The 27,794-nt window shown below is 33.0% G+C and overlaps 1 protein-coding gene across 2 annotated transcripts; it reads left to right on the top strand.

The window, feature by feature from the left end:
* Nucleotides 1-22,612, top strand: MYL1 (myosin light chain 1). 2 transcript variants are annotated; one of them, XM_039844154.1, is made up of 7 exons: nucleotides 1-272; nucleotides 12,598-12,625; nucleotides 16,520-16,663; nucleotides 18,705-18,878; nucleotides 19,308-19,385; nucleotides 21,716-21,758; nucleotides 22,301-22,612. In XM_039844154.1, exons 1-6 carry the CDS (start codon nucleotides 153-155, stop codon nucleotides 21,742-21,744), a joined length of 573 nt encoding a protein of 190 aa, XP_039700088.1. In that variant the 5' UTR covers nucleotides 1-152; the 3' UTR covers nucleotides 21,745-21,758; nucleotides 22,301-22,612. The 2 variants fall into 2 exon arrangements, with proteins under 2 accessions (XP_039700088.1, XP_039700090.1); XM_039844156.1 differs by lacking the exons at nucleotides 1-272; nucleotides 12,598-12,625 and adding exons at nucleotides 11,530-11,597; nucleotides 12,332-12,356 and having other exon boundaries at nucleotides 22,301-22,607.
* Nucleotides 22,613-27,794: the final 5,182 nt, after the last annotated feature.

Raw genomic sequence — 27,794 nt, 5'->3', positions numbered from 1 at the left:
TGCCCTTATACCATTTAATACTCTGGGTTCTACCTTCAAGACACTGGGCTGTGGATCAACCGAACCACCGCTCACTCCTCTTCCAAGAATCACTTTGACAGGTTCTTTTGGAGGTGCTCCTTCTCTTTTTTTAACCCATCCTTTTAAACAAAATGGCACCAAAGAAGGATGTGAAGAAACCTGCTGCTGCTGCCGCACCAGCCCCTGCCCCTGCACCTGCACCTGCCCCAGCCAAACCCAAAGAAGAAAAAATTGACCTCTCTGCCATTAAGGTAACTAAATGGATGAATCGTTTGGTCACTGAAACATCTTTTCAAAGTAGGAAACGCTAATAAATTGCAAAGGGTTTTTTTTTTTTTCTTTTAAATTGAGAAATGACATTATAAAGTGAACTGGTAGATTTGGGGAGAAGAAAATTTTGATTAAATAAACTCAAACATATACTTTTAGTAAAATTAGCATTAGTATGGTATTATATGGGGAACATAATACCTGTATTTGCTCTATTTCTTTTCTTCTCTGGTTTCCTTTTTTTCTCCTAATTTGTCAAAGTGCAATTTATGGGCAAAATACATATGCGTAAATGTGTTTTACAAATATTTTAAACCAGTAGCTTTGTTTAAGTAAAATCTCCGTAGAAACTGGATCCCATACTTTAAAGCTATAGCAAAAGGAAAGTTTTAGTCCAGTCACTTGTTTCCAAAAGTTTAAAAACAGCTGATGACCCAGTTGTCATGGATGTACTTATTTGACAGCTGCTTTATTTCATCTGAAGAAGAGAAGATTTTTGCAATTCAAGTTAATTCCCCCTTCAGCTTTGCTTAATAAAGTTTGATACAACACTAAATGAGATCTCAGTGTAGACAATTATGTACTCAAGTGTTTCAGTGACTATAACTGTCATCTTGTTTATTTATACATAGAATTTAATTCAGAATGTGTGAGCTGCTTCTAAATGAAACTAACCAAAAAATACTGCAAAACTTGTTGGTTATATGGCTTTCAGGTTATGTCTTTGAGCTCTTCATACTGATCTTGAACTAAGGAGAATGTGATTAATTTTTGTGTCAACACTTCGCTGTGATCAAAGTTCTCAAATACCAAATGATTATTTGCTTTTGGAAAAATGACGCACTGCATGTGTCTGTTTTCTCTCAGTGATGTAACCCATCAAATGTGTACCTTGTCCTCATTCACTGGGCTCAGATTGGTGCAAATGACAGTTTGAATATCTTCATCTAATAACTCTGCCTTACATGGAAAACTAGTGGCCAAGAGTGCCTATGAGTGATCTTTCTGCTTAAGTCAAAAGTTCTGTACATAATAAATCTGAACTTTGCTCACTTAACACTGTTTTCTTGCAATGGCAATGCTGACCTATAAACATTTCATTAACTATTTTAGTATAATTGTAGATTTTAAAAATAGTCTTGATTTAATATTTAATTAGATCACCTTTAGATATGTGATGAAATTAAATAAATATATTCATAATTTTTATAGCATTCCAGTTAAACATGAAATTTTATGTTTCAAAGTAGAAGTAGATTAACACAAATATTTTATCTTGCATTTGTAGGTAACTAAACTAAAGTCATATTTGAAGTGAATCTAAGGAATTATTCGTTTATTTTTTTTATTTTTTGGTTAGGAACTATTCTTAATGAATATCCACTTCAAAGGAGAAATGTATGTCAGATCTTCTAATAAACATTCTTCTACCTTGAGGACTGCATGCATACAGTTCATTAAGAGGAAATCAAATTTTTCACCTTCAGTAACCCTAGTTAATGTATCTTTATAGATACACACTACATTATACAATGAGTGTGATTGATTACAGCCATTCCAATTATTATAATTGTCTCTGTTCTTTGACTCTCCACTCTATATTAACATCAGAGATAAGAATCAGTGTCAAAGCTATTCCTACTCCTCTTATATTTATTGTGATTTATAAGACAATGTCATCTCCTTGTATCTGGGACTACAAGTATCTGGAAAGGAAAAAAGAAAGTGCCTTCTTAAGAAGAAAAAGTATCTCACCAGTGAAAACAGGCATTAATGTTCTTCCCCGAGGAACTGTGTAAGAATAAGTAAATAAATAAAAATTTAGTTCAGCAGGTAAGAGGTCTCCAAGAAAAGACAAAACATCACTTTTTTAAATCCAGCAATTAAACCGATTACTTGTTCATCTTCAGTAGGAAAGTGACACTTCTCTGAATCTTGAAAATTTGTTTATTTTTCATCTATATGTTGAAATAACACTAGTATGAGCTAGCACAACTAAGCAAAAGAAGGAAATACTCCTAGAGAGTTTCTGTAAAGATGGGGACTACTCCATCTTCACTATTTCATTGCAGAACAAAAGATGTGATAGATTCTGAGAAGGTAAAAAAAGTTAAATGAATCTAGAAGAAACAGGAAGAAATTATCCTTTATCTCTCATTCAAAGAGCCCATTCCTGATAGAAAGAGAAAAAAGAAAAGAACAGAATTGCAGAATTGAAGCTAACATATTTTTGTAAAGAAATTTAAATGCCTTCAATGATTTTTATTCATTAACATGAAATCAATGCATATTTAAAGGTATTATAATACAGCTAAAGAAGGTGATACAACATGAGAACTTTATAAAATTTAATTTCATCCCAGTAGGTAATAAGGCTAATTAAAATTTACATTAAAACATTTCATATTTTGATGCTTTTAATCACTTAATGATGTTTCTAGCTGTATTACCTCATATAAGTTATAGACTCTCTTCAAGCAGAGAAAATGAACTTTCAATAAATTAATAGAACTGTTAAGTGTATTCATTAACTTTCTGAAAACTCAATAAAGAACAAAACTTAATTGGATTTTAAACTTTCTTTCATAAATCATGTGATTTAGAAATCTATCTGTACCTCAGACTTTGAGTAATGCTAGTTTAAGTGTAACCATCTTGTGTAGTATTATAATCATAGTTACATTTAATTCCTCAATATTATTCCCACCTGATATCTATGTTCCGTATTATAATATACCATGTTTAATAGCCATATATTTGACTCTGAAGAATTTTAAATATTATTAATTAGTCTTATCAATTTCTAAAATGTCCTTTTCAATTTGATTACTTGGTTTGTTGGTTATTTGTTTAGAACAGTTCTTCAATCGTTCTGACGTAAAACCTTTGATAGCTGAGGGTATACTTACTTGATGTCCTGTCCCATGGATTTTCTATGAGTATCCTTTTTCAAAAACACATTTACTACTAATATCTAAACATTAAATTTACTGTCCTGGGTGGTTCTAAGCACTTTTTGTTTTCAGAGAGCTGATATTTCCAGCAAAAATGCCCAGACTATAGAACACTGCCTGACGGAAGCTCAGAATAGGAACTGAAATCTACCATGAGTACAGTTGTAGGTGCAAACACAAAAATGAACACCTGATGCCCCAAACTGCAACCAAGTGAAATAACAAAAATAAATAAGTAATGAGATGACCATGTGCCTAGATTTTTAAAGATCTTCAACGTGTATGTGAATTTTTTGCATGATGCATGCCTTAGCTGATATGTCAGGATTGCTGTGAGGTGATGGGATTTTGAATCATGTCTCTCACTGTACTGCTTAAATTTTAATTCTCATTGTATTCATCACTCAATCAGGTCATCCCTGACTAGATACTGCAGGCGAGATTACAAAAAGTGGTAAAGGTACGGAATGCATTGACAGAAACTCATCAAGTAACAAATGTCATAGCGACTACATACTTGGGAAGATTTAATCTTTCAATTTAATGAGTAAGGTGGAGATACAGCACTCCCAATAAATACATCTATTTACTGATGGGTATTCAGTGGTGGCAAATATTATGCATATGTTGTGACACATGACTCATTCTGGTCTGGGTATAAGATTGTTTGTGTTACTCTATAGATTCTTTTTCTCATCTCTAACAAGGCTAATACGAATCCAGTTGCACTTAGAAGAACTGTTTCAAAAATCGGATGAGGTCATGACCCGTGAAAAGCTTTAAAGATTATAAAGTTCTTTATAATATAACAGTCATTATTCATTGTGAATTTACTTTGTATGCTATTATCTTATTTAATTCTCATAACATTACACTGAGGTTGTTTTAGCCTCATTTTGCAAGAAAAGAAACTGAGCCTAAATGAGGTTCACAGTTATGCCCATGAAACTAGTAAGTGATGAAGAAATGAATAACCTAGCAGGCCAAATCCATGCTGTGTTAATCATATTCTAAACTGCCTCCTGTTTTTAAAGAGTAAGCTGCTGTGTCTAAGAATGTGTAAAGGAGCCTTTTTTGCTCTCAAGCATAAGAGGTAGAGTGAATCTTCTCTTGCTCTGCACAGCCCTGTATAGCCAGAAGAGGGGGTAACAAGCACACATTAGAGCAAGTTCATCAAGACTTTGACCTTGGCAATTCACTACTGTTTTGTTCTGCAAGGCTTTCTCCTATCTTAGTACCTGTTACTGACAGGTCAAGTGTTCTCTTTTACAGATTGAAGGTAAAATATTAGGAGCTTAGAAAAACTCCTAGTCACTTTGCTCCAGCTTTCTCTAAAAAGCTGTAAGCAGAACATGGGTATAAAAAATGCTGTTATAAGAGTAGATTGATAGTTGCCAAGGGTGGGACTGCAGGTGGTCAGAGGATACCAGTATCCACTTGTAAGATGGTAATTTCTGGGAATCAAGTGTACAGCATGGTCACTATGGTTAACTGCACCATTTTGTATACCTGAAAGTTGCTAAGAGAGTAAATCTTAGTTTCTAACTACAAAAAAAGGGGGGGGGGATAATTATGAGGCGACAGATGTGTTAATTGACATTATTGTGGTAATTATTTCACAAAATCAAAATTATCATGTATCATGTCATCACATTATATACCTTAACCAGCAGTCCCCAAACTTTTTGGCACTAGGGATGGGTTCTTCTATGAGAATCTAATGTCTGATGATCTGAGGTGGAGCTGAGGCGGTGATGCTAGCTCCCGGGAGCGGCTGCAAATACAGGTAAAGCTTCACTCGCTTGCCAGCCTCTCACCTCCTGCTGTGCAGCCCAGTTCCTAACAGGCCACAGACCAGTACCACGGCCTGGGGGTTGGGGTCCCCTGCGTTAAACATTGCTATATGTCAATTATATTCATTTAATAAAGCTGGAAAAAATTAAACTACACTAAAATATTAAAAAATGTTAAATGTGATTAAACTGATTTAATTTTTTAAATAATTATGGTTTTAGTTAAACATACACATATATCAAACCTGATCTCCAAATTTTTTCACCAGGATAATAATCTGAGAATGATAAGGGATTTTTACTTATAAATAAGTAGCATCATTTAAACTGGAAACCCCAATCAAGTATTCTTTGGAGTGGTATGTAGAAATATAATGCCACATATATAATGATTAAATCTTAACCTTAACTAGTTTGAGGAAAACAACTAGGAAAAGAACACATATGGTCAATTTCTAATTAGACAGAGTGGGAGAAAACATATAAGTTGTTTTTTAAGTTTTCATTACATAATTTTAAGAGTTTGTCTTCTTTTACTCTGGTCTTTCAATAATATAAATTAATTTTAATACAGTTATAATGTCAACCAATTGCAATATTAATTTATGGTATGAATTTAACGTCGGAAGCAAATGAAAAACTCTTTGACAATGTACCAGTATCAGTATCAAGTTTCCACTTTCAAACAGGTAGGCTGTAAAAGAAAAGAGCATAATTTTAAGACAAACTCTTAAAATTATGTAATGAAAACTTAAAAAACAACTTATATGTTTTCTCCCACTCTGTCTAATTAGAAATTGACCATATGTGTTCTTTTCCTAGTTGTTTTCCTCAAACTAGTTAAGGTTAAGATTTAATCATTATATATGTGGCATTATATTTCTACATACCACTCCAAAGAATACTTGATTGGGGTTTCCAGTTTAAATGATGCTACTTATTTATTAAAATTTTAAAAAACATCTGTAACTCTCTCTAAAATTATATTCTGAATTATATGTAACTGGATAATATCTTTGTGAAGTAAAATGCAGTTTGGAAAGGGATAGTTATGTTAAGCAATTAATAGTGAATAGTACTTTTGAGTGTAAAGAAATGAAATCTTTGGAAGACAAGATCACGAAGCGACAGTGTCAAATTTAGCCTCTCGACATTTTAGTGCTGCAAATGAACCCCCTGGCAAGATGTCTTTAGAAGTCATTCCATAATTACCCAGCATTAAGCACCATCTGACTCATGGAAATTGTGGAAAGGATTATATTTAGTCTGCTGATACTACACTTTCTTCTGCTTCTCTTCATACTGAAATATTTTTTGTATGAAAATAGGATCTTTTATAGTTTATTTCTACTTCAACTTCTACAGTTTGTTTCTCACCCAAATCAGAATTTGGAGGGCAAAAATTATAATATACAAGTAGTAATAGCTTCAATTATACTAGTTAAAAGTTAAATTATATAGATGATAAATCTTTGCTATCTTGATCATAAATTAATAATAGTGAGTTGAAGCCAGAGAAGAAACTTTTCTCTAAAGATAAAACCACATCATATTCAACTTTATATTCTTCTTTTCTTTGTGCCAAGTGAGGTTCCTTGTACCTAGTAAGTGCCCAATTGTATGCTGTCTCCTGTTTATAAAACATCCGACTCAATCGAACACAGCATTATGAAATTATATTTTGCTTAACTCTAAACTACTTCAAAACAATATTAATTGAATATTTAGGCACCATGACCTTTTCCATTAGAAAAAAAATGAGTTGAGGTGGATTCTATTGTCAAAAAGACGGAAAACTTACAACATTATAGTACCATAAGCAACCATAGAAATCACGCAGTATATTTTATATTTAAGAATGCTATAACCAAGACAAGAGAAGTTATTTAACCCAAAAATACATATTTTTTTATAAGAGAGCCAGAACAAAATTCTGAATAGTTTAATCACTGCCTAGTTTTCTTTCCACCATATCAAAAGACCTGGAATCTCTAAAATGCTAATAACAATATTCATATATCCCTGTGGTCACAAAAGGAAATTTTATTCCAAATAAGAAAAAGCAGGTACTTATAATTTCTTAAAACACATACAAAGAATTTTTCCAATGATCATAGTTTTAAAATAAAAGAAGGAAGGAAGGAACAAAGACATAACATGGATTTTTAATAAATTTCATACAAATACACAATGTAGAAAAAGTACAACTCTCAAGAAATGTTAAATTTATTTATCAACTATTAACCATGGGAAAGCTGATGAGAAATCTGAAGAAGCGTAGACTTAAGTCCTATTTAAAATTTTTTATTAAAATTCACTTAGGTCTTTCTGTTAATTCTTAAAGCTCAGAATTGTGTTATTTTAATTATTTAGATTTTGCTCTAATGTGACTACTCAGTTGACTAGTTTAGTCTTCCTCAGTGTAAAATTACTTATTTTCTCTTCTGTTCAGGTCAATATATCCAATATAGCCATCTGTTCTCTTATATTAGACAACCTGGGCCGGTACTGTATTCTCATTGTTCTTAAAGTCTCCTCTTGATACCATATTAGAATCACCTGCCTAAGTATATACTTTGTTAAATTAATTATTCTAAAGTACAAAACTCTCAGAGTTCCAAAATAGCACTTCTGTTGGCCTTTTACATTGATTCCTAGAAACTCTATGAGATTGGAGTGAAAATTAATAAGTTTTCCTTAGGGTTTGCGTACATCCAGGTCTTGATCCTCTGCCAGGCATTAAATCAGGGAACGTGCAGCAATGTTTTGTTGATTAAAAACTGGCCTTGATTGGATTAACTTCTTTACTTACCTGTAAGCTACTTACTTTACCAGTCATTAAGTCCCAACGTATCCTGCAGTGATGATGAAGTTTTTAAAGACTGCAGCCTATGTTCCTTCCTAGAGCATTTTCCCTCAGTATTCAAGATCACATATCTTCCAGATCATCTTTAATTATAGCTCTGCTTGTTATACTAAATCTTAACATACATCAATTCCAGAGCCTGTTTGATTGAATAATTTTAGGACTTTTTTTCCTATAAATTCTTTCTATATACCAGAGACTTTATCTTTCTTTTAATCAATTAACCAGACCTCATGATTACTATTAGAAAAGTGTTTCTCAAAATGAGAAAAGATCTGTAAACATTGCAGCAGAAGTCATTCTCATAGAATCCATTCTTTTCAATACCAGTACACTGCCACTGAGCTAACTCCAATAACAAATAGTACATGAGTCATAAAAATGTGGAACAGTTATTTTTACTACCGGTCTAATATAATTGTATAGGCAAAGATGGAAAAAAAAATACTTAAAAAAAAAATCGAAAGTTGGCGAATTAGAAGTTCTAATCATAAACTTTTACACTAAATCTAAGGAAAGGCTCTAGAAATATAAAGGCACATACAGCAATAATTCTAGATGAGCATGTCTATGTGCTTGGCAGTTTTAGGTGCTGGAGGTGCAGTATCAAAGGAGAATGTATGCACCTCTTCTAATTTATGGTACGAATTTAACTCTTTGAAGAGACTGACGAAGTTTCTTCCCTCAGAGAACACAATATTCTAAAGAAAGAGCTTATATTTGAATGAAGAACTTATTATACAGATGTTCTAATGATTTAAAATAATGAAAATTTGTTGAGCATCTAGTATAGGCAAGGTATTTTATAATTATGGCGAGGGGGAATCGAAGAATAAGGCAGGGAGAGGTTGGGGTAAGCCCATCTCTGAGTTCTCATCATGGACAAAAATAAAAGGTTTCCATGATGACCTGTGCTTCTCAGAAGTTTACAATCTGGAAGGTTAAACATCTTTTAGCAGAAGGAAGGAGCTAGGGAAACAGAGAAAATGTCTTTTCAAAAGGAGATTTTATCAGGGTTTTGAAGAATAGTTAATTTCTAAGAAGCAAGGATGAGAGAACAGCATTCCAGATAGAAAAGACTTAAATCACATTTTTAAAACAAACCAAATGATGACATAGCAAACTGATTTCAAAATCAGCTGACATTTTCTATTTACATCATGCTTCTGTTCAAAAGGCTGATTACTTCACCATTCTAACACCAAAGAAAAGATGCCAGAAGAAGTTGTCGTTATTTGTAAAAGTGTACCAGAGAATAAATAGCATTTCCCATTTATACTATGAGCATGGCACCTAGGTTTTCTAACTTGTAAAGTATAGTTTATTCTCTAGACTAGACTATACTGCAGACTTCTCTACTGTTGTCAATAACTTGCTTAAATGTTTATTTTGATTCTCAATAAATACAAAAAAAAATCTAACCTCTCATTCTCTGTATGATAAAGATACAGAGAAGAACTAGAGTGAAATAATTTGGCAACTGCCTACCACTTCTATCTGAATAATAATAAACCTTTACATAATACCCAAGTGGTTAGGAATAGCTTATTCATAACACAAACACAACTTTTAAAGTGAATTTCCAGTTTACTCAAAAGATTTCATACAAAAAAAACCATATTTTATGTGTATTCAAGAACATGTGTCTATCTGGAAAAAAAAAAAGCCCACCAAAATGAGCATTATGTAGGACAACTTTGATGAGTTTATCTTGTATTATTTATAGTTATTAGCTCTACTAAAGGTATATGCTAATTTTCAATATTAATCATAGTCAATCCAAATTTAAAGACACAATACAAATAATTACAAGGCTAAGTCTAAAAAAAACATGCAAAGAAACATCAAAGAACAAGGCTTTAAAGGCTTTAATTTTTGCATCAAAAATCATTAGGCTACAAATTTTACACAATTATCAAAGGTTACAAACTTTTACTTTTGTCCCTTCTTCTCATTTTCCCTTAATGATTCAAAGCATATAAAATTTTTCTGTTAACTTTCATTTCCCAATAACCTCTCAAAATTTCCATCTATTTATGAAAATATGTTTATCTGAGTATTAATATTTTTAAAATTATATTTTTGATACTTATTTTGGGACTCAAGACCCTATGAAATTATTTTCATTACCTGTAATCTTTGGACAAAAAGCGCTACACATTTAAATGTTGATTTCTTCCTGAATGCTTGAGAGAAATCTGCAAAGTCTAAATCTGTCTAGCAGAGAGAGACTTTATGTTTTTTGTGACCATTCCCTTGAAAATAGTTGCCGAAACATACTTAAGTTAAAATTCACTTTCAACATTCCTTATGCCTGTAAGCAGCTTTAAATATGTAGAAAACTGATAAACATATCATCTGAACTTGAGTGGACATACCAAGACCAACCTTTTCCTCTGTTTTTAAATAAGCTGCCATGAGAACCAATTACCAGCCAAACCCTGAGACATCTTTAAAATTCTAAAGTACAACTTTGAATTCCACAGCCCCCGCTGGGTTCCTTTCTTTCTCAGTCTGGAGACTAAGCCATAAAACGCTTGGCATGACACAAACAGAATCAGCACGTCTAGAAAGAACGTAAACAAAATTTTCAAATTTCAAATAGAAGGAGGAGAAAAGAATGCAAAAATGGTCTATCAGCAGATAACAGTATGGTGGTTACCAAAGGGGAAGCAGGTAGAAGGAGGATAAAGAAGGTAAAGACAAGTCAAATATATGGTGACGGAAGGACACTAGACTTGGTATATTACAGCACTGTATACTTGAAATTCATATAATGTCTTAACCAATGTCATCCCAATAAATTTAACTTTAAAAAGAACCAAGAATGAAGCTTAAAAATTTTTTTTTTAAGTACACATTATAAAAAAAAAAAAGGTCTATTGACTTTTTTGCCTAGAAGAACTTCAGAAATTTTTAAAAATCCGACTGGTCAGCCACCATAAGGATAATAAGGAAGAAAGAAAACATTTACCCCTAAGGTAAGGAAACTAAGGGAAAACCATTCCCGGCTTAGAGACACTCGATACCTCTGAAAATACAATTTACAAAGAATGGTCTTTAATTGGAGATTTCAAGAACTGACCAGATTATCATTTGGGCAAACCCCAAGAGACACACAGAACATTGATGGCTTTTCAAGTCCTCTGAACTTTACCACATGAGACAGTGTTTTAGAGGATGTTCTTTGTATAGCAGTTGCTATTTGAAACTCCAAACCAGTCCTATCCGGTAAGTTTCATTAATACCAAAACTTAACAACTTAGAGTTTGCAGAGTCCAAAATTCACCAGGAGAATGGGACAGAGCAAGGCTTAGGAAATTCTGAGCTCCTCTGCCCCTGAACAAATAAGAAGCTTCTTGAAGACACTCCAAAAGAACAAACATCTCAGAGATAGAGACCATAAAAGTAGTGAGAGGCTTTGGTCCCATCATGGCTGTCCACTCCTGGTTTCTGGTTTCCTAAAAATAGCCTTCAGGGTACAGATAACCTCTTTCCCTTTGCCTTAAGAAAGCTGAACTCTCCAGGGGGTGTGGCCGCTTCTCTCTGAAACCTAATGCTAGCTGTTAGGTCACAGCTTCCCCAGAAATAAAAGGGAACCTCAGCACACCAGGCCCCCACTCAGGGATTGGAAGAGCCCTCAACTCACTCTTCAGCTTCGTTGCTGTTTTGCAGCCCAGCAGGTCCATCATGGTGGGTCCTATGAGAAAACTATTTGTCGTTTATAGGAGAGAATAGATAGTGGATATGATCTTATCGAGAAGAAAGGCAGATAAAAAGTAGAACTGAGGTGAGAACATATTCAGTATGAGTCTTTAGAATCTACTTTTGGTTTTTGTTGGTGGGATGAAGATAGAGGAAATTAATATGATCTATTATGCCAACTGGAAAAATACAACTTGCTCCCAAAAATAGTACTTTATGCTTCACCAATTTTTGCTATATCACATAATGTTTATTGTATTTAAATTTAGAAAAAAAAACCCTGCACCTATAGAAAAATATTATACCTTAGAAACCAATCCAATAATGCCAATACCTAAAATTAAATACTTTTGATGCATTGGGTAAAAATGTGGTGGTTAAACAGAAGACAGATTTAAGGTGATCTTTTTAATGCAATGTATCTGCACTTCTTAATACAGTGTATCTGTATTAAACATATATATACACTATAGATTATTATATTATTCCAGGAAGTATTTGACTTAGCATTTGTTAAATCTTTGAGAGATGTTCCGTAACTATCTTTTGCAATAGCTTTTTATTTTTCCTAGATTCAAAAATATCCTAAGGCAATCTTCTATTTCTATGACACCTACATGGATTCTTAAAAATCTCAGAGCAGAAAGCAATCCTTCTTCTGTCAATGCATTTGAAAAAGTACTAGTTGTTTCTTTCTTTCTCCCTCTCTTTCGCCACTGCAGTCCTTCAGTGCTGACCAGATTGCTGGTAAGTGAATTGAGCTTCTCTCCTCCAGAAGGAGGCAGAACACTGGTTTCTGAAATATCACTTATCTCCAAGGCTATTTGGCACGACCTGTTAGTGTCCAAGCTATGCCTGAACTCTGAAAAGTAGGCTTCCTCTGGGAGCTTACTTTAAAGATTACTCAGGGAATGAGCTTGGATACACTTAAAAATCAGGACATTTTGTTTGGTTAAAATATTCTTTGTGGTTACTTTCTTTCTAACAGATCCAGTTCTCTAAGGAACAGCAGGATGGTAAGTTTAAAAGACATAGTTGTTAGTATGTGCACACTAACAGTGTTAGTGTGGCATGTGAGAAAACCAACTCCCTTGAGATGAGATTAGCTCTCTCTAATGATCCCCACTGGCACTCTAAATATAAATGCTCTCACTCTAAATTCTCTGCACAACCTGAACTCCTCACTTAATTTTAGTAATCAAAGGTTTAAGCAAACAATAGATAAACACTACAAAATAGATCCTTATATTTACTGATTTCTAAATGAAACCAATTTTATACAGCAGGCAATACCATATATATATACCCCCAAAAGGTGCAGATTTTGGATGGCTAATTTGTTAACTAAATCCTTAAAGAGAGATCTGGCAGGCCTGAATTGTTCAATCTGGAAAATAAAATTGGTTATGGAAGTGCCAGTTACCCCATCTATACGATTTCAATGGGCACCACAATGAGTGGAGAGAAATAGTGGGGAAGTAGATACAGAATAAAAATGAATTCAGAGACAAAGAGGGAGGAGTAATTTATCATAAAACTGTAGAAGAAACAATAGACATCTCCTGGGCCATCTTTAGAGATAGAGGTCAGGCTACCAGGGAGCGGGGACTTGCTCAAGGACCCCAAGAATTAGTGATAGGATCAAAATCTGGTATTAGTTTAAATTAATTAGAAATTTATTTCATGAAACAGTTACTAACTAGAAAACTTCAAACTCTTAACCTTTAAGAGAAATCTGAATAGTTTCCCTATCATTTCCGATTTTTCTCCTTCTTGTCTTGGAATCCAAGAATCTCGTGCTCCACAAGATCTGTTTTTTTCACTGAAAATGTACTGAGGCAGGTCTTATGGAATGAAAGTGTCACATAGTCAAATTAACTGAAGTAGAAATACATCTATAGGAGGGAGAGAAAAAATTAGTTATATAATATCACATAAATTAAAATATTGGTCATAATAGTAAGTATGTATATGTTATGATATATATGTAAATAATGATAAATATAGGTAATTAAAAGGGACCTATTCAAATATTCAGTTCTCTGCCTAAAAAGTTCCACATTTTTCTGTCTGTTTCAGTGTCTGGAATAGCAGATATGCAAATATGAATTAAGAAAAAAATGTTATTTGCTGTAGTACAGACTCATTTGTGTCCACATCATGATTGATGGCTTCAAAGTAAACAAATTAGATGATTTGATGACTCAGAACTCAGAATCATATGAAAATATATTACAAAGGACTACTTTGTCTTATTGAAAACAGTTGATAATTCTACTATAATTTGTTTAATTTTTAATGCATTTTTAACTAGTGATACTGCTACATTATCAGCTACTGCACCCCAGTTTTTTCAAATATTTAATTTACGATGTTATTTTAACAGCTAAACTATTACAGGACCAAGCAACAGAAGGTTTAAAAACCCTTACAGGAATAGAAGGAAACTATTAAATCTATTAAACTATTACTATTAAACCTATTATTCCATATATGAAGTAAGTTTTAGAGATAGAGTTTCAGTAAACAGTAGTGGACTGGTTTTCTCTTGTGCAGGAAAACAAATGCTTTTTAGTAGCATTTTAAGTTAAGTGGAAATCCTATATTTTCAGAAATGAATAAAGACTTCCTTTCTTTACTTCCTTGTTTCATGATTAAGTAGTTTTGCTCATACCAGCTCTATTTGAATGTATCATGGGTTAGGAGAAAAGAAAAAAAAACTGGAAAATTAAAGCATTCAAAGGTCTGAGTCCTCTTATGCTGTCCAGGAGAGTTGCCACTAGATGCATGTGGCTATTTAAATTTAAACTTAAATTAGTTAAAAATAAATATATTTAAAAATCCATTTTTCAGTTGTACTGGTTACCTTTTAGTGCTCAAGAACAGTAGGTGGCTAGTGGCTACGTTTTTGGACAGCCCAGATATAGAACATTTCAATCATCAAAAAGTTCTAGAACAGTGTTGTTCTAGACCAGGGGCTAGCAAATTTTTTCTCAAAGGGCCAAATAGTAAATACGTTAGGCTTCATTGGCAGTACAGTCTCTGTAAAAATAACTAAACTCTGTCATTGAGATATGAAAATAGCCATAAGTAATACAAAAATGAATGGCTGTATTCTAATCAAACTTTATTTACAAAAACAGGTGGTCAGCCCCTAGGCAAGATTTTGCTAACTCATGTTCTAGAGTCTTCAAGAGAAAGTCTTACACCTTAAAAATCTGAGGTAGAAAGAGAAATATCTTTCTGCTTTTGGCCTTTATATCAACAAAAGGGTTAATGTCAGTGAGATTCTGTTACACCCCATAAAATCTTATTTCTATATCAAGCATCTGACCAGGGTAATAGTGAGCCCTCTGAGCAAGCTGTGCATGAAAGCCTGGAGCCAGTAACAAGAATAGGTCAGTTTCACAATATTTCACAATAGTTCAGTCACAATATTTGACTAATGACCCGACAGTACCTGCAGCATGTTTTTAGATTAGGGAAATGAGCTTTTATAGTCAAATTGCATAGAATTTAAGGCGGAAATGTTAGCAAAGAGGTAACATGATCACGATATTTGATTATAATGTCTGATCCAATCTTAGATTAGGGAATGAAAGGATCGTAACATAGGGTATTTTGCTGAGTACTCTATCTAGAAGGCATCTTTTGATCTGAGACCACTAATGGCCTAAAATATAATGCTTTCACCTCTACCGGTTCATTCTCAAATGGTTTTCTGAGTGTACAAGTTGCCATTAGCACTTTTGGGTTCCCCCAGAAAATTTCATTTACTTAAAAGCTTCAATTAAAATGTCTTTACTGGCCCCCATGCCATAGTAGCACCCTCTCTGTCTTTTTGGTGTACACTTCTTAATTCTTGCTTAATGTTCTGAAAGGAAAAACCAGTCTATTAAAGAGAATGACAAAATTTAGGAAAAGTAAGCAATAGAGGGTGATGAAAATAGATAACATTTTTAAAATATGTATTTACACACACACACAACTACAGGTAAAACGAAGGAAATCTGAGTGAAATTGATGGAGTCTATCAATGTGAATATCCTGGTTGACCATAGTATATTATAATTTTGCTAAATATTACTATTAGGGGAAACTAGACAGAGTATTTAAGAGATCTCTTTGTATTTTTTCTCAGAATGGTATGTGAATCTACAATTATCTCCATAAAACTATAATTAGAAAATATGTACTTAAATTCTAAAGCTAATATAGCAACATGTCATGTGTATTATCTGTAAAAAGAGTAAAGTTTAAAGAGAGTACCATAGCAATAGACTCAAACAAATATTCCTCTTTCTGAATCAATTATACTAGGAGCCTATTAGAGACATACATTGAAGTGGTTAAATGACACTACAGGACTTAGAGATTTGGGTCATCTTTCTAATTTTTTTCTGAAAAAATGAAGTTACTCCTGCTGAAAACTAGCTAAGGGGTGTATGTAAGAAACCTGTACTTCAAGAAGAGGTTTTTCCATATAATTTGAGAAGTTTGGGTTAATCTCACAAAACACAACCCCAACTGAATTTGTTTCCTTGAAATTTTGTTAACTTTGTTACTATATGAAGGATTGTATGAGGAATTCTTAAGATTTCTCGAGATCCCAAAATTTCTTAACCCGGTTCTTCCCAAGTAGGTGAAGGAAATACAAAGAAATATGACTGGAGCTCAAATTCCATATCTGATTAATAATAAATTATGACTCAAAATTGGAAATGCAGCTTTAAAAGTCCCCAAGAAATGTCAAAAGAGTTTGTCAATGAACTCAAAAAAGGAGATTCAACTCAACTAAGTGGATGGCAAAAATTGTAAAAGAGAGTTTGAACTGGATCTTTGATGAAATCAGGGTTAATTTATAGGTCTGGGGTAGAATACAGTACCCTAATGCTTCTTGTTCCTTGCAGACTTCAAGGAAGCATTTCTCCTGTTTGACAGAACAGGTGAAAGCAAGATCACCTTAAGCCAAGTTGGTGATGTCCTTCGAGCTTTGGGCACAAATCCCACCAATGCAGAGGTCAAGAAAGTTCTGGGAAATCCCAGCAATGAAGGTAACCACATGTTTTTCCAAGAAGCTGGAAACACGTGTGTGTGCATGTGCATGTGCTTGTGTGTGTGTGTGAGAGAGAGACAGACAGAGAGAAAGAGAGAGACAGAGAGACAGAGAGAGATATTTATTAAGATATAAGTTCCAAAGACTAGGGCTTAATTTGCTTTTGATAGTAAGTGTGCCACTTGGCTGTCTAGAGTCTCTGTTTTCCCCTCCCTCATAGAATAAGTTAATCTTCCTTTGAGAATTTGCAAGCATGGTTAAATTTCATGCTAATGAAAGGAAATAATATCTAATGCTAACACAGTCATTGCCATCATCCTAATGCTCATAATTTAAAGGTTAATGAAATGAAATAGTACCCAAATCTATATATTATTTTTTTCAAACATTTAAAGGCAAAAATACATTTTGACAAAGATGTTAAATATGACTAAAACATAATGTATTTTTCAAATAACTCTGAGCAAATTACGATGTCACACTTCTAGAGATCTACTCTGATAAAAGCTGTAGAAATGAAATAACATGTTTTCAGGACACTGAAAATATCTGCTAATTTTGCCCAATAGTCTGTCTTTTGACACCCTGTTTCTGCAACCATCTTAAAGGAAACCCAGCTATCTTAATTTAGACAGGATGACATCTTAATAAGATTTTTCATTTCCAAAGAATTACAAAAAGACTTAAAAATCTAAGCTAAAACCTGTATTCAGTTGCCCAAGGTAAATCCTAGGACAAAGTTCAGTGAGATACGTAAATGGCAAATTGCAGAGATTATTTGCTCAATACAGAAATCTAGTCATTAGTCTGGAACATGGAATTTTTTTTAAGTCCAAAGGATCATGGCAAAGTATAATAGTCTATTGGAAAACAGACTAAATAAGAAAAACAAGACAAAAACTGAAGTTTTTTTAAGTGGATATATGAGCTGTTTCACTTTGCCCAAGGGAAAAAGGAAGAGAGAGCAAATAATCATTTTTTCTTGAAAATTAAAATAATTATTTTCCTCTGTTAAAAATTTAAAAAAAAAAAAACTTATTTCAAGAAAATCTAATTCTAAATCAGTCTGCTAGAATTTTTTTGAATTTCATTTTCTTTGAAGGAAAATTCCCAGGTAAATTACACAAAAAGTACATGAGAGCATGAGGTAAAATGAGAGAGCGGTAAGCCAAATCTTATTTATTAAATGCCATTTTTGACATTCCAACAGAATCTTTTTACTATTACTCAATGCACTAGATTTCTTTTCTGTGAGGAGAGAGTAGTAAAAGGGAACTTTGATTTTACAGGTACATAACTTTATCTACTTGCATCTATCCAGATAATCTGTTTTATATTGTTACTGTGAATATGATTTACCTTGTCAGAAGATGTTAAAGAAAGTCATATGAACTGCAGGCCTCTAAACTGCAAGCAAGTCAGGCAATCACAAGCATTTGACACATACTCTCTCCTCATAAGCTTCTTTTTTAAATTACATAAAATTTAAAAGAAATCAAAGGCCCTACAAAAGCTCAGGACAAAGATGGACTATATATTAAAGTTCAGTTAAGTTTTACTATATGCATATGCTAATGAGTTTGCTATATGAGTATAATTTTATATTGCTTCCCTAATAGTTATAGAATATATTAAATTGACAATACTAATAACATAGTAGCTAATATTTATTAAACATTCAGTTGACCCAGGTACTTAATAATGTTAATAAACTTAGATTGTATTATTTAGTTCTCATACTAACACTATGAAATAACTGTATTTTACAAATGAAAAAGTTGAGGCATAAATTGTTAAGAAACTTGCTCATGATCACATAGTTGTAAATGGTGGATTGGAGATAAAAGTTCAAGCACTAGGACTCCAGAGCTCATGCTATTATTTATTACCAAATTTTTGTCATCAGCAATTTACCAACTAAAATGTAAGCTGTATGAAGACTTTTCAAATCATCTAGAATGAACTTTCAAGTTTAATTTGAAACTCAGAGATAACATTTTATGGTAGCTAATAACTCTCCAAATTGCAATTTCTTCTAGAAATGAATGCTAAGAAAATTGAGTTTGAACAATTTCTGCCCATGATGCAAGCTATTTCCAATAACAAGGACCAGGGCAGTTATGAAGACTTTGTTGAGGGTCTGCGTGTTTTTGACAAGGAAGGCAATGGCACAGTCATGGGTGCTGAACTCCGTCACGTTCTAGCTACACTGGGTAAGGGAAATTTATTTCTGTGAACTTAATAGGACAAAATACATAGCAAAGAACATGACTTAAGGGAATTGTGTTAGAATAAAAATAGGTATGGGGAAAGACTATAAAGGAAAAATGAAAAAGAAGAGCCAAAAGTTAATGACCATTCCAATTGGCCTCAGTGTGAATGAGTTTGTTTTGGGGAAATGGTAACTTAAATTAATGGTAATGAATAAGTAAAGTAAAACATTGTAATTCTTGTAAGATATAATTTGGGTAATCAAGTACAATTGTGCTTTTAATTAATTTATTCAAAAACAATTTATCAACAACCTATTAAGTGCCAAGAGCTTAGTCATAGTCTCCAAGAGCCTAAAACTGATCCCTTATGGTAGAATTTTTAAAATGCCCTCTGGCCTTCTTTCTGACCAAAGTGTTCTGCTTCTTCAGGTGAAAAGATGAAAGAGGAAGAAGTGGAAGCCCTAATGGCAGGTCAAGAAGACTCTAATGGCTGCATCAACTATGAAGGTACAATCTCACATGCTCTGGTAGTTACAGCAACTCTTAACCGATTTGGTTGATTATGGACTCCTTTTAAGCCTAAAATCTTTTTCTCTGTCTCCCTTATTAAACATGCAGTTGCTACTTATTACCAATCAATTACATAGTAACTCTTAGAAGATATCTTGTGAAGATCTGACTACACATACTTAAGATTTATCTTAGTGGGTTTTAGCACTCCTGTGTATTGTTATACAGCTTAAATGTGTTTTCATATGTACTTTTTCTTATTAGATCTTCACAACATCTCTATAAGATAGACAGGGTTGTGTCAGAATAAAATTTAACAGAATATTAAAGTTAGAGAGATCTCAAAATCCTTTACTTCAAGTAATTATGAAAATGAGGATACTGAGGCCCAAAGAGGTGTAGTTATTAGTGATGGTCACATCATTAACGGCAGGGCTAGTGCTAAAATTTAGTTCTTGTCTGGTGTTCTCGCTTAAAGGAAAGTCATCTCATAGTGACTAATTGTCTATTTCCTGCTACCAATTTACAGCAGCTTCATACAGAGGATCTGAAAAGCAATGCACTACACAAACTAAAGATGCAAAATAAGGGTTTATGATATAATTTGTAAGTTTAAAAGTTTCCAATAAAATTGAGAAACTTATCTATTTCCAAAAAAGACTAATCTAGTCACATTTCAATAAAGCTATGTCGATAGTTTTGATGTAAATGTAGACTTATGAAGTCTAACGATTTGGAAAAAATAAGAAAAGAAGAGAGAAGTAGGGAAGGAAGAAGAGGAGAGAAGAAGAAAGAGAAGAGGAGAGGACAGAAGAAAAGAAAAGTAATCAGCCAAGTATACCTTCACTGACAATCTTGATTAAACTTCACTTTTCCCCACAAATAATGTTTTACATTTGGTTATTGCCATTAATACAACATAAAAAAAGAACCATTCGATAAATATTTTTTGGACAAGTGGATAGTCATCTAGAAAAATTAAGTCAGATCTGGATCTTATACCATGATAAATTTCAAATGGGTCAAAAATTTAAATGTAAAGGAAATAAGCATAAAAGCCATGGAAGAATTTTTTTTATATAACTTCTGGAGTTGAAAGGCCCTTCTAATAATGATAAGAAACCCAGAAGGCATTTCAAATTTTGATAAGTTCAACCATATATATTTTTTAAATCTATATGGCAAAGCCACCAGAAGCAAAGTCAAAAGACATATAGCAAACAAAAAAATTGCAATTAACATCAGAAAGAGCTCATTTCCCTAATTAAAAAAGAAAAACTATTACAAGTTAATAAAAATGCCACAACTCAATAGAAAAATTATCAAATACATGAAGAGACAATTCATGGAAAAGGAAATAAATATATAAATACAGTATAATATGCTAAACGTTGTTAATAATAAAAGAAATGTAGATTAACACTACACTGAGATGCCATTGTTAAATAAGCTGATTGTAAAAGATTGAAAGTTAGACCACACTATAGGTTGAGGAGAATGTGTGGAAAAAACTGATCTCATGCATTCTCGATGGGAATGTAAACCATTTAAATCCCTACGTGGTGATGTGGTACTATTAATTCCAGAAAATCTACTTCAAGAAGGTAGTCTTTAGATATACTTGTACTCAAGTGAAATGAACGATGCATGATTATTCATTAACAGTGTTGTTTGTATTGCCCAAATATTTGAACAACTTAATGTCCATTGATGTAGGATATATCAAATAGATCCCAGTACCTCTACACAATGAAATACCCTATGGCCCTAAAAATAATGACAGTCTTGTTTATGGTTATGATAATATCTCCAATACATAGTCTTAAGTAAGAAAAACAAAAGCAAAAGAGTTTATAGACTATTCCATTTGTAAAAATATTTTTAGGAATATATATGTATATTCTCTTATACATGAATAATAGCTCCACCAACTTAGCTATAAAGAGAAGAATTAGATAGCTGGCAGACAGCAGTGAGAAATTTTTTTGTCATAAATTCTTTTATACTTTAAAGAAGAAAATTTTAGCGATGTGAATGTACTACTTATTCAAAAACCAAATTTAAAAAATCAGGGGAAAGTCCATAAATGAAGTAAAAGGATAGTGAGCTGTACAGAGCTTAATATATATATATTCACACACACACAAACACACACATACACACTCACGTATATATGTGTGTGTGTGTGTATATATATATATATACATATATATGTATATACTCTAGTGTTATAGCTAAGAATAACTGGGATTGAGATAACTTGCAAAAATCTCTTTTATTAAATTTGACAGTTTTCTAACCCTAAATTGTCTGTATTCTGCCTACAGCTTTCGTCAAGCATATTATGTCTATCTAAGTGGAGCTCTCAAAGTATGTGTTTCCTTTTTACTATTAAGCCTTTCTTGATATTGTATCTTTTAAAACTTTAACAGTTTCACTTTATATGCCATAGATATAATTAGTATTAATTCTTAATTAAGAGTTATTTATAAAACATCAACTCCTTGAAACAAGTTATTTAGAAATAGAGCATTTTTGTATATATTTATAAGCAAAAACTTCTGATGTTTTTGCTTCCATCTATAAACTCTATCACTGACTGTGCTATAAGTATACAGTGGAGATTAAACAAGCCAGAGACGAGTTAATTAATTTCATTGAGACATAACACTAATAAAAGCATGGGCCTAAGTTCAAATAACTCATGAAGTTTTTAACAATTATTGTTCTAGAAAATCGTGTTATGACAGTCCATAGGCAACCAGGCTCTTAAAACTAGGAAATGGCTTACCTTGGAAGTGCTGGTTCATTTTATGCTTTTTCTTCTTTTGCACTTCACATTATTTCTTCCTCAGTTTTCTTTCTGAAAGCATACAATCAATATCCAACTCATTTTCCCTTTTCCTTTACAGGTCGAGCATTGTTTAGGAAGACTGGCTGGAAACATATTTTAATAACACCCATGATTAACCGTCCAGATCTGTGCACCATCATTCAGGAAAACAAAACAATGTGGGCTGTTCTAGACTGAAAGACTCCCTGAATTTTTTTATACCTTACATTTCTCTCTGAATTGTATTCAGACCATACAAACCAAATGTCTCCTGCTCTAGACAAGAATAAAATACAATCTCAAACCCAAACACCACTCTTTATTTTCTAACATAGGTCAATGAACATCCTTAAATTAATAAATCAATAAATAATTTTGGTCAGTCTGGAATGTTCAAGCTGCATTCTGTTTTTATCTTCTTGCTTAGAGAAAATGATTTTTAAAACCTCAATCCTTTTCTTAATGTATAGAATACTGATAAATTATAAATGTTTAAAAGAAAAATCATTACAGACTACATAGCAATAACAGATTGAATAATAATGATTATCATACGTTATTGAAAAAGTGAAATAGAGAACTGGGGAAATTCAGAGGATCAGAAATGTTTTAATTTAAACTAGGTGATTTAAGATGAAAGCAGATTTCTTCAGTTTTGAGAACATCATTGTATTCATAGCTAGATCTATTTCATTTCTAGTGACAATCTGGCCTATTAGAAAATTCTAATAAGCCCTGATCCTTCTCACTGAATGTCTTCAAGGATAAACTTTAAAGTCACCTTTCAGCTGTTACTTAAAAAAAATCTCTCTGGAGATGAGACTGTTACTCAAGAATATGTCTATTAATATTCTCTCTCCTGCTATGACCCCCTCTACTTTGCATGTCCATGTCTCAAAATCTTGGTTCATTCTTTTACTACATGTCCTACATGGTTAGACTAATTGATAGAAAAGTTCACAGTGCAAACTTACTTTGTCATATTTTAATGCTATCAGGCAGAATTTGCAAGTTAATGGTTGAATATTTAGAAGAGATGAAATGATAAAGAGTTCTCCCACTCTCTAAAAATATGTCGGTATAATATGAGATTATAAAATCTCTGTAAAGGACCTGGCTGCCTAGGCATTTTTGAAAGCTGAAACAACTTTTTCCTCATGTTGGGCACTTCAGGTCAACATGCTCCTTCTTTCTTCAAAAAAGGTCACTCAGATTTTAGTAGCCAACAGCTTCAACTTTGACCTATTTTTGTAGCCAAAATTATGTTCAGACATTACAATCACACTTTTAAGGAAAATTCACCATGACCTCAAGGTATTTAAGACCAAGGTCACCTAAGATCAGGAACTGGAAATTTCACCCAGTGCTGTCCAACAGAACTTTCAGTAAAATGTAAATATTGTCCTGTTTGGTAACCACTAGCCACCTGTGGCTACTGAGCACTTGAAATGTGGTTAGTGTGACTGTGGAATTGAATCTTAAATTGTATCTCATTTTAATTAATTTAAGTAGCCACCTGTGGTTCATGAATACTATACAGAACAGTGTTGGTTTCAAAATATATTTATATTTCGTTGTTACATAAGGCAACAAAAATGTTTTTGAAAAATTGCAAATGTCACCATGTTGAAAACTTGACTGGTACAAATAATCCAATCACAAAAGGCTCATTTTTATTTCGAAATATGTTGTTAAATTTCCCAACTATTATACTCCTTTAACATTTTTCAACTAGAAAAATGTGCTATCTACAAGGTACTAAATATTTAGTCTCAAGATTCATATTTAATGCTTTTCCCTCAAGACCTTATACAACTGCTATAACTCCCAATGGGATAACGTCTAGTACACTATCATGGGACCTAACCTTATTAAATTACTATGTGTGAAATGCCCATAACTCAGGGAGTAGCAGGTGCAAAATAGAGTAGCGAATGAAAGAGTGACAATAATTTTTAACATCTACACCAGATGGCAAAAATGACAGGTGCTTAATTCCTCAGTCTTTAAAAATAACTTTCAAAAAATCTTCACTGCATAAGCAAATATTTCCAAGTTTGTTTTTAACTATCTTCAAGTTGCTTCCTGACCAAAAAAATATTAACTTTTTGCCTCAAAATATATTTGAAACTTAGCCCACAGGAACTTAATTTATCCTCCTTTATGAATGAAATAAATGATTATTAAATTAGAAAAATAAAATTTTATTTTTAGATTTCATGATAATATTTCTCAAGAAACATATCAAAAAGAACTCTTAATATACCCCTCTCTAACTTTATTTACATGTCTTTTTCTATAGTGGCAGATATAACTTGGAGCTTAATAGAATGGAGAAAGAATAGCTTCCTTTAAATTCTAAGCCTAGAGAAAACCATTAATCTATAGACTTATTCAGCAAATCAAGTCTATATCCCAAAAGAAAAGACGAGATTAAACAGCGAGTATCTGGAGTTCAGACTAAAAAGTTAGACCCGCGTGAATTATCAACATAACCGAAGCTAAAGATGAGCAAAATGATGGAAATATTCAGGCAAAGATCTCAGTTTTACAGCTCAATGAGTGAACCCCAGGCTAAGGAAAGTCAGCACAAAAGTAAGTGTGATGGCCTTCCAAACGCCTGCTGAGAATCTTCCTAGAATCCTCCTATGGAGATACTTTTTTAGTTAATCATTAACATTTGGTAGGAAGAAGAACTAGCTGTACTAGCTTGGCCTTCACCTACTGGTTCTTAACAATGTGGTTGGCTATAACTACTCTGCTTGCACCATGACCATGCAAAAATGAGAAGCAGAACCAATCATGCCCTGCCCCACACTTGAGAGGCACCCCTCATCTTCCTCCAGCCACACATCCCCAGAGCCAAGGAGTCTACGTGGAAATACAGCATGACAATTCTGTAGCTCGTGTTCCTACTCGACCACACCCTGGATACCCAGGACACCAGACCTCTCTGCCCAAATGGCCCCAAGCTCTCTTCTGGGACCTGGATGGGATTCTTCCTAGGTCTAGCCTCTTAAGGGAAGACTGTCAGAGGTGTGTGCAAACCAAAGACCCAGGGGTGGCCAAAGCCAGCTGTCTTTGTCTTGTTTTGTGTAAAGTAAAGATAGAGTTAACCACAAGACCCCTGTAGTGAAGGATGGAACTGTGGGTGGAAATGGAAGGACGGCAGGCCACCACCATGCCAAGGAGTCCAAGAATTCTAACTGGCCTTCCAAGTCATTATGACTATATCTGTCAAGGAAGTACCAGCGTATATATTATGTAACAGTTTGTTAGTTTGAATGATAACTTTTAAAAATCTAAATTTATAGTAAGTGGACCTCTTTTTGAACTTTTGCCCAGCCCAGCAAACATAAAGGTGGACCTGCTGAGAAGGGATAAAATGCAGACTTTGTAGAGACAGATCTTCAATTTGCCTAGAAATACTCCAACATATACTAGAAATGGGCCTAGTCTGCTTAAACTTTAAAATAATAATAATAATAATAATAATAATAATAATTTCTTTGTCAGTAATCACGTAGGTGGCAGAGAATAATTAGAGCAGTGAATAGGTTAGGCTCTTCTTTCTATCCTTGAAAAGAAAAATAAGATTATCCTTTTCTATTGTCTTCCTCCAACCTGTGAAGAAGAAAATCAACTCATCTCATAATATCCGTTGTATAGGGCGAGAATAAGTATATTGCTATTAGAATAGATGTGGATAATCAATAATACCTGGTGGTGTAATAAAAAAATGTAAATTTAAAAGGAGTAAATAAAAATATATTTGGAAAAAAATATTTTTATACTTTAAAGAATATTTTTAAAGACTCTACCTGTAATATGTATAAAAGTATACTTAGTGCTAATCATTTGACAAAAACTGATGCTCAATTTGAACTATAATTCAGAAGAAATGTTCAAATGACAAACATAAACTTAATCTTGCTTACTTTTCCATTGTCATCAGTTAGACTTTTAGGAAAATCAGAGCATGGCTTAAAGGGCAGGTGTTTAAGACTCAGGCTTAAGTTTGAACCCTATGCTACCACTTCTGAGCTGTGTGCCATGGAGCAATTATTTGTCTTTGAAAGTCTCCAGTTTATACTTTATAAAATGGTGTTTAAAAAGGTTGTTTTATGAGTTAAAATAAATTAAAAATGAATTATTTGATATGCAGCAAGCACTCAAATATTTTCCTTCTCAATTTTTTTAGTACTATCCTCTAAGTTTATATGAAGTATCGGATTAAATCATTACTAAATTTCAATTGCCTCAAAGATAAAGTTAAAAAATTATCAAGACACATAAGACCTTTTAGGAACTTTATCAGTTAACTCTCCTGGTATTTCTTCTTAACTACTCTTTTTCCCAGTCATGCTGAATGGTGTGGGTAAGACTACAGACTTGGGTTTCGATCTGTTCATAGATAGGTAATTGATTCTACCATGCATAAAATACTTAGGGAACCCTGTTGCAAGAATTAAATGAGACAACAAGATAAAATGTCTATGTAAGGACTAGTTATTGTATGGGCTAAATAAATGAAATAGTGGCTATTATAATCATCGTTTCTTAAACTTATGTAAGTTCCTATTCAGAAAAATTATTTTACATCTTCCAAGAATTTGCTCAGGTATCACCTCTTTTATTGACCTTGCCTCACTTCATACACCAACAAATATCCGCCACAACATATCTGTATACTGGGAACCTGGAAAAGTATCTGACACATGGTTGGCACTAAATAAATATTTTTAAAAGCATACATAGATGGATAAATAAAACTTCTTATGACTTTTCTTATGACTTCTTTCCCCTTAACTTTGAAAATAAGAAACATGTCCTATGGATATTTCTATCCTGAATGATTAAGTGAGTAATAAAACTCAATAGATTCTCAATAAAAATTTAGTGACTATGTTGATGAATTAATGAATACAAGAACATATTGATAAGTGAAAATTCTTAAAATTACCAGTAGGATGACCTTGGAGTATGTATCCACCTTCTAGAACCACACGGCAAATGGGTACAAATGGGTACAAACTCTCTTCAACTGGTAATTTGTCTGGAATACTATTTTAACCAAGATTATGCAGCAGTGCTCAAGTTCAATTAGAGAGCATGTCGTGATTGATGAGCAATAAAAGAATTATTGTGAAGTCTGCCATAAAATAGGTGGCATGCATGCGTTAAATTTGCTGCTCCTGGGAGTCTAGGGCGTTTTCTTCATCAAATCAATTTCTTTATCAAGTCTATTTCAATAATGCTAACTATTATGAGAACGATATTGAACTGATAACATTTTTAAAGTATTCATTTGGGCCCTGCTCTATCTAGACACATCAGTGAACAAAACATAAAAAAAAAGAAAGAAAGAAAGAAAAACAACAGTCCTTGTGGATTTACAGTCTCTTGGTGGGAACAGATAATTAATCTAATATATAAGTAAATAATATAGAAAGTTAGAAAGTAATAATGCTATAGAGAAATATAAATAGGGGTGAGTGAATGGAGAGTACAAAGGACAGAGGAAAGCTAGGGACAGAAAGACCAGAGAAACGAGAAAAAGTTGAGAAAAAACT

Source organism: Pteropus medius, unplaced genomic scaffold (assembly GCF_902729225.1).
Source record: "Pteropus medius unplaced genomic scaffold, Ma_sr-lr_union100, whole genome shotgun sequence".
In the NCBI taxonomy this organism is placed as follows: Eukaryota; Metazoa; Chordata; class Mammalia; order Chiroptera; family Pteropodidae; genus Pteropus; species Pteropus medius.
The sequence above is the reverse complement of the archived record's forward strand: the minus strand, read 5'-3'. Positions and strand labels throughout refer to the sequence as shown.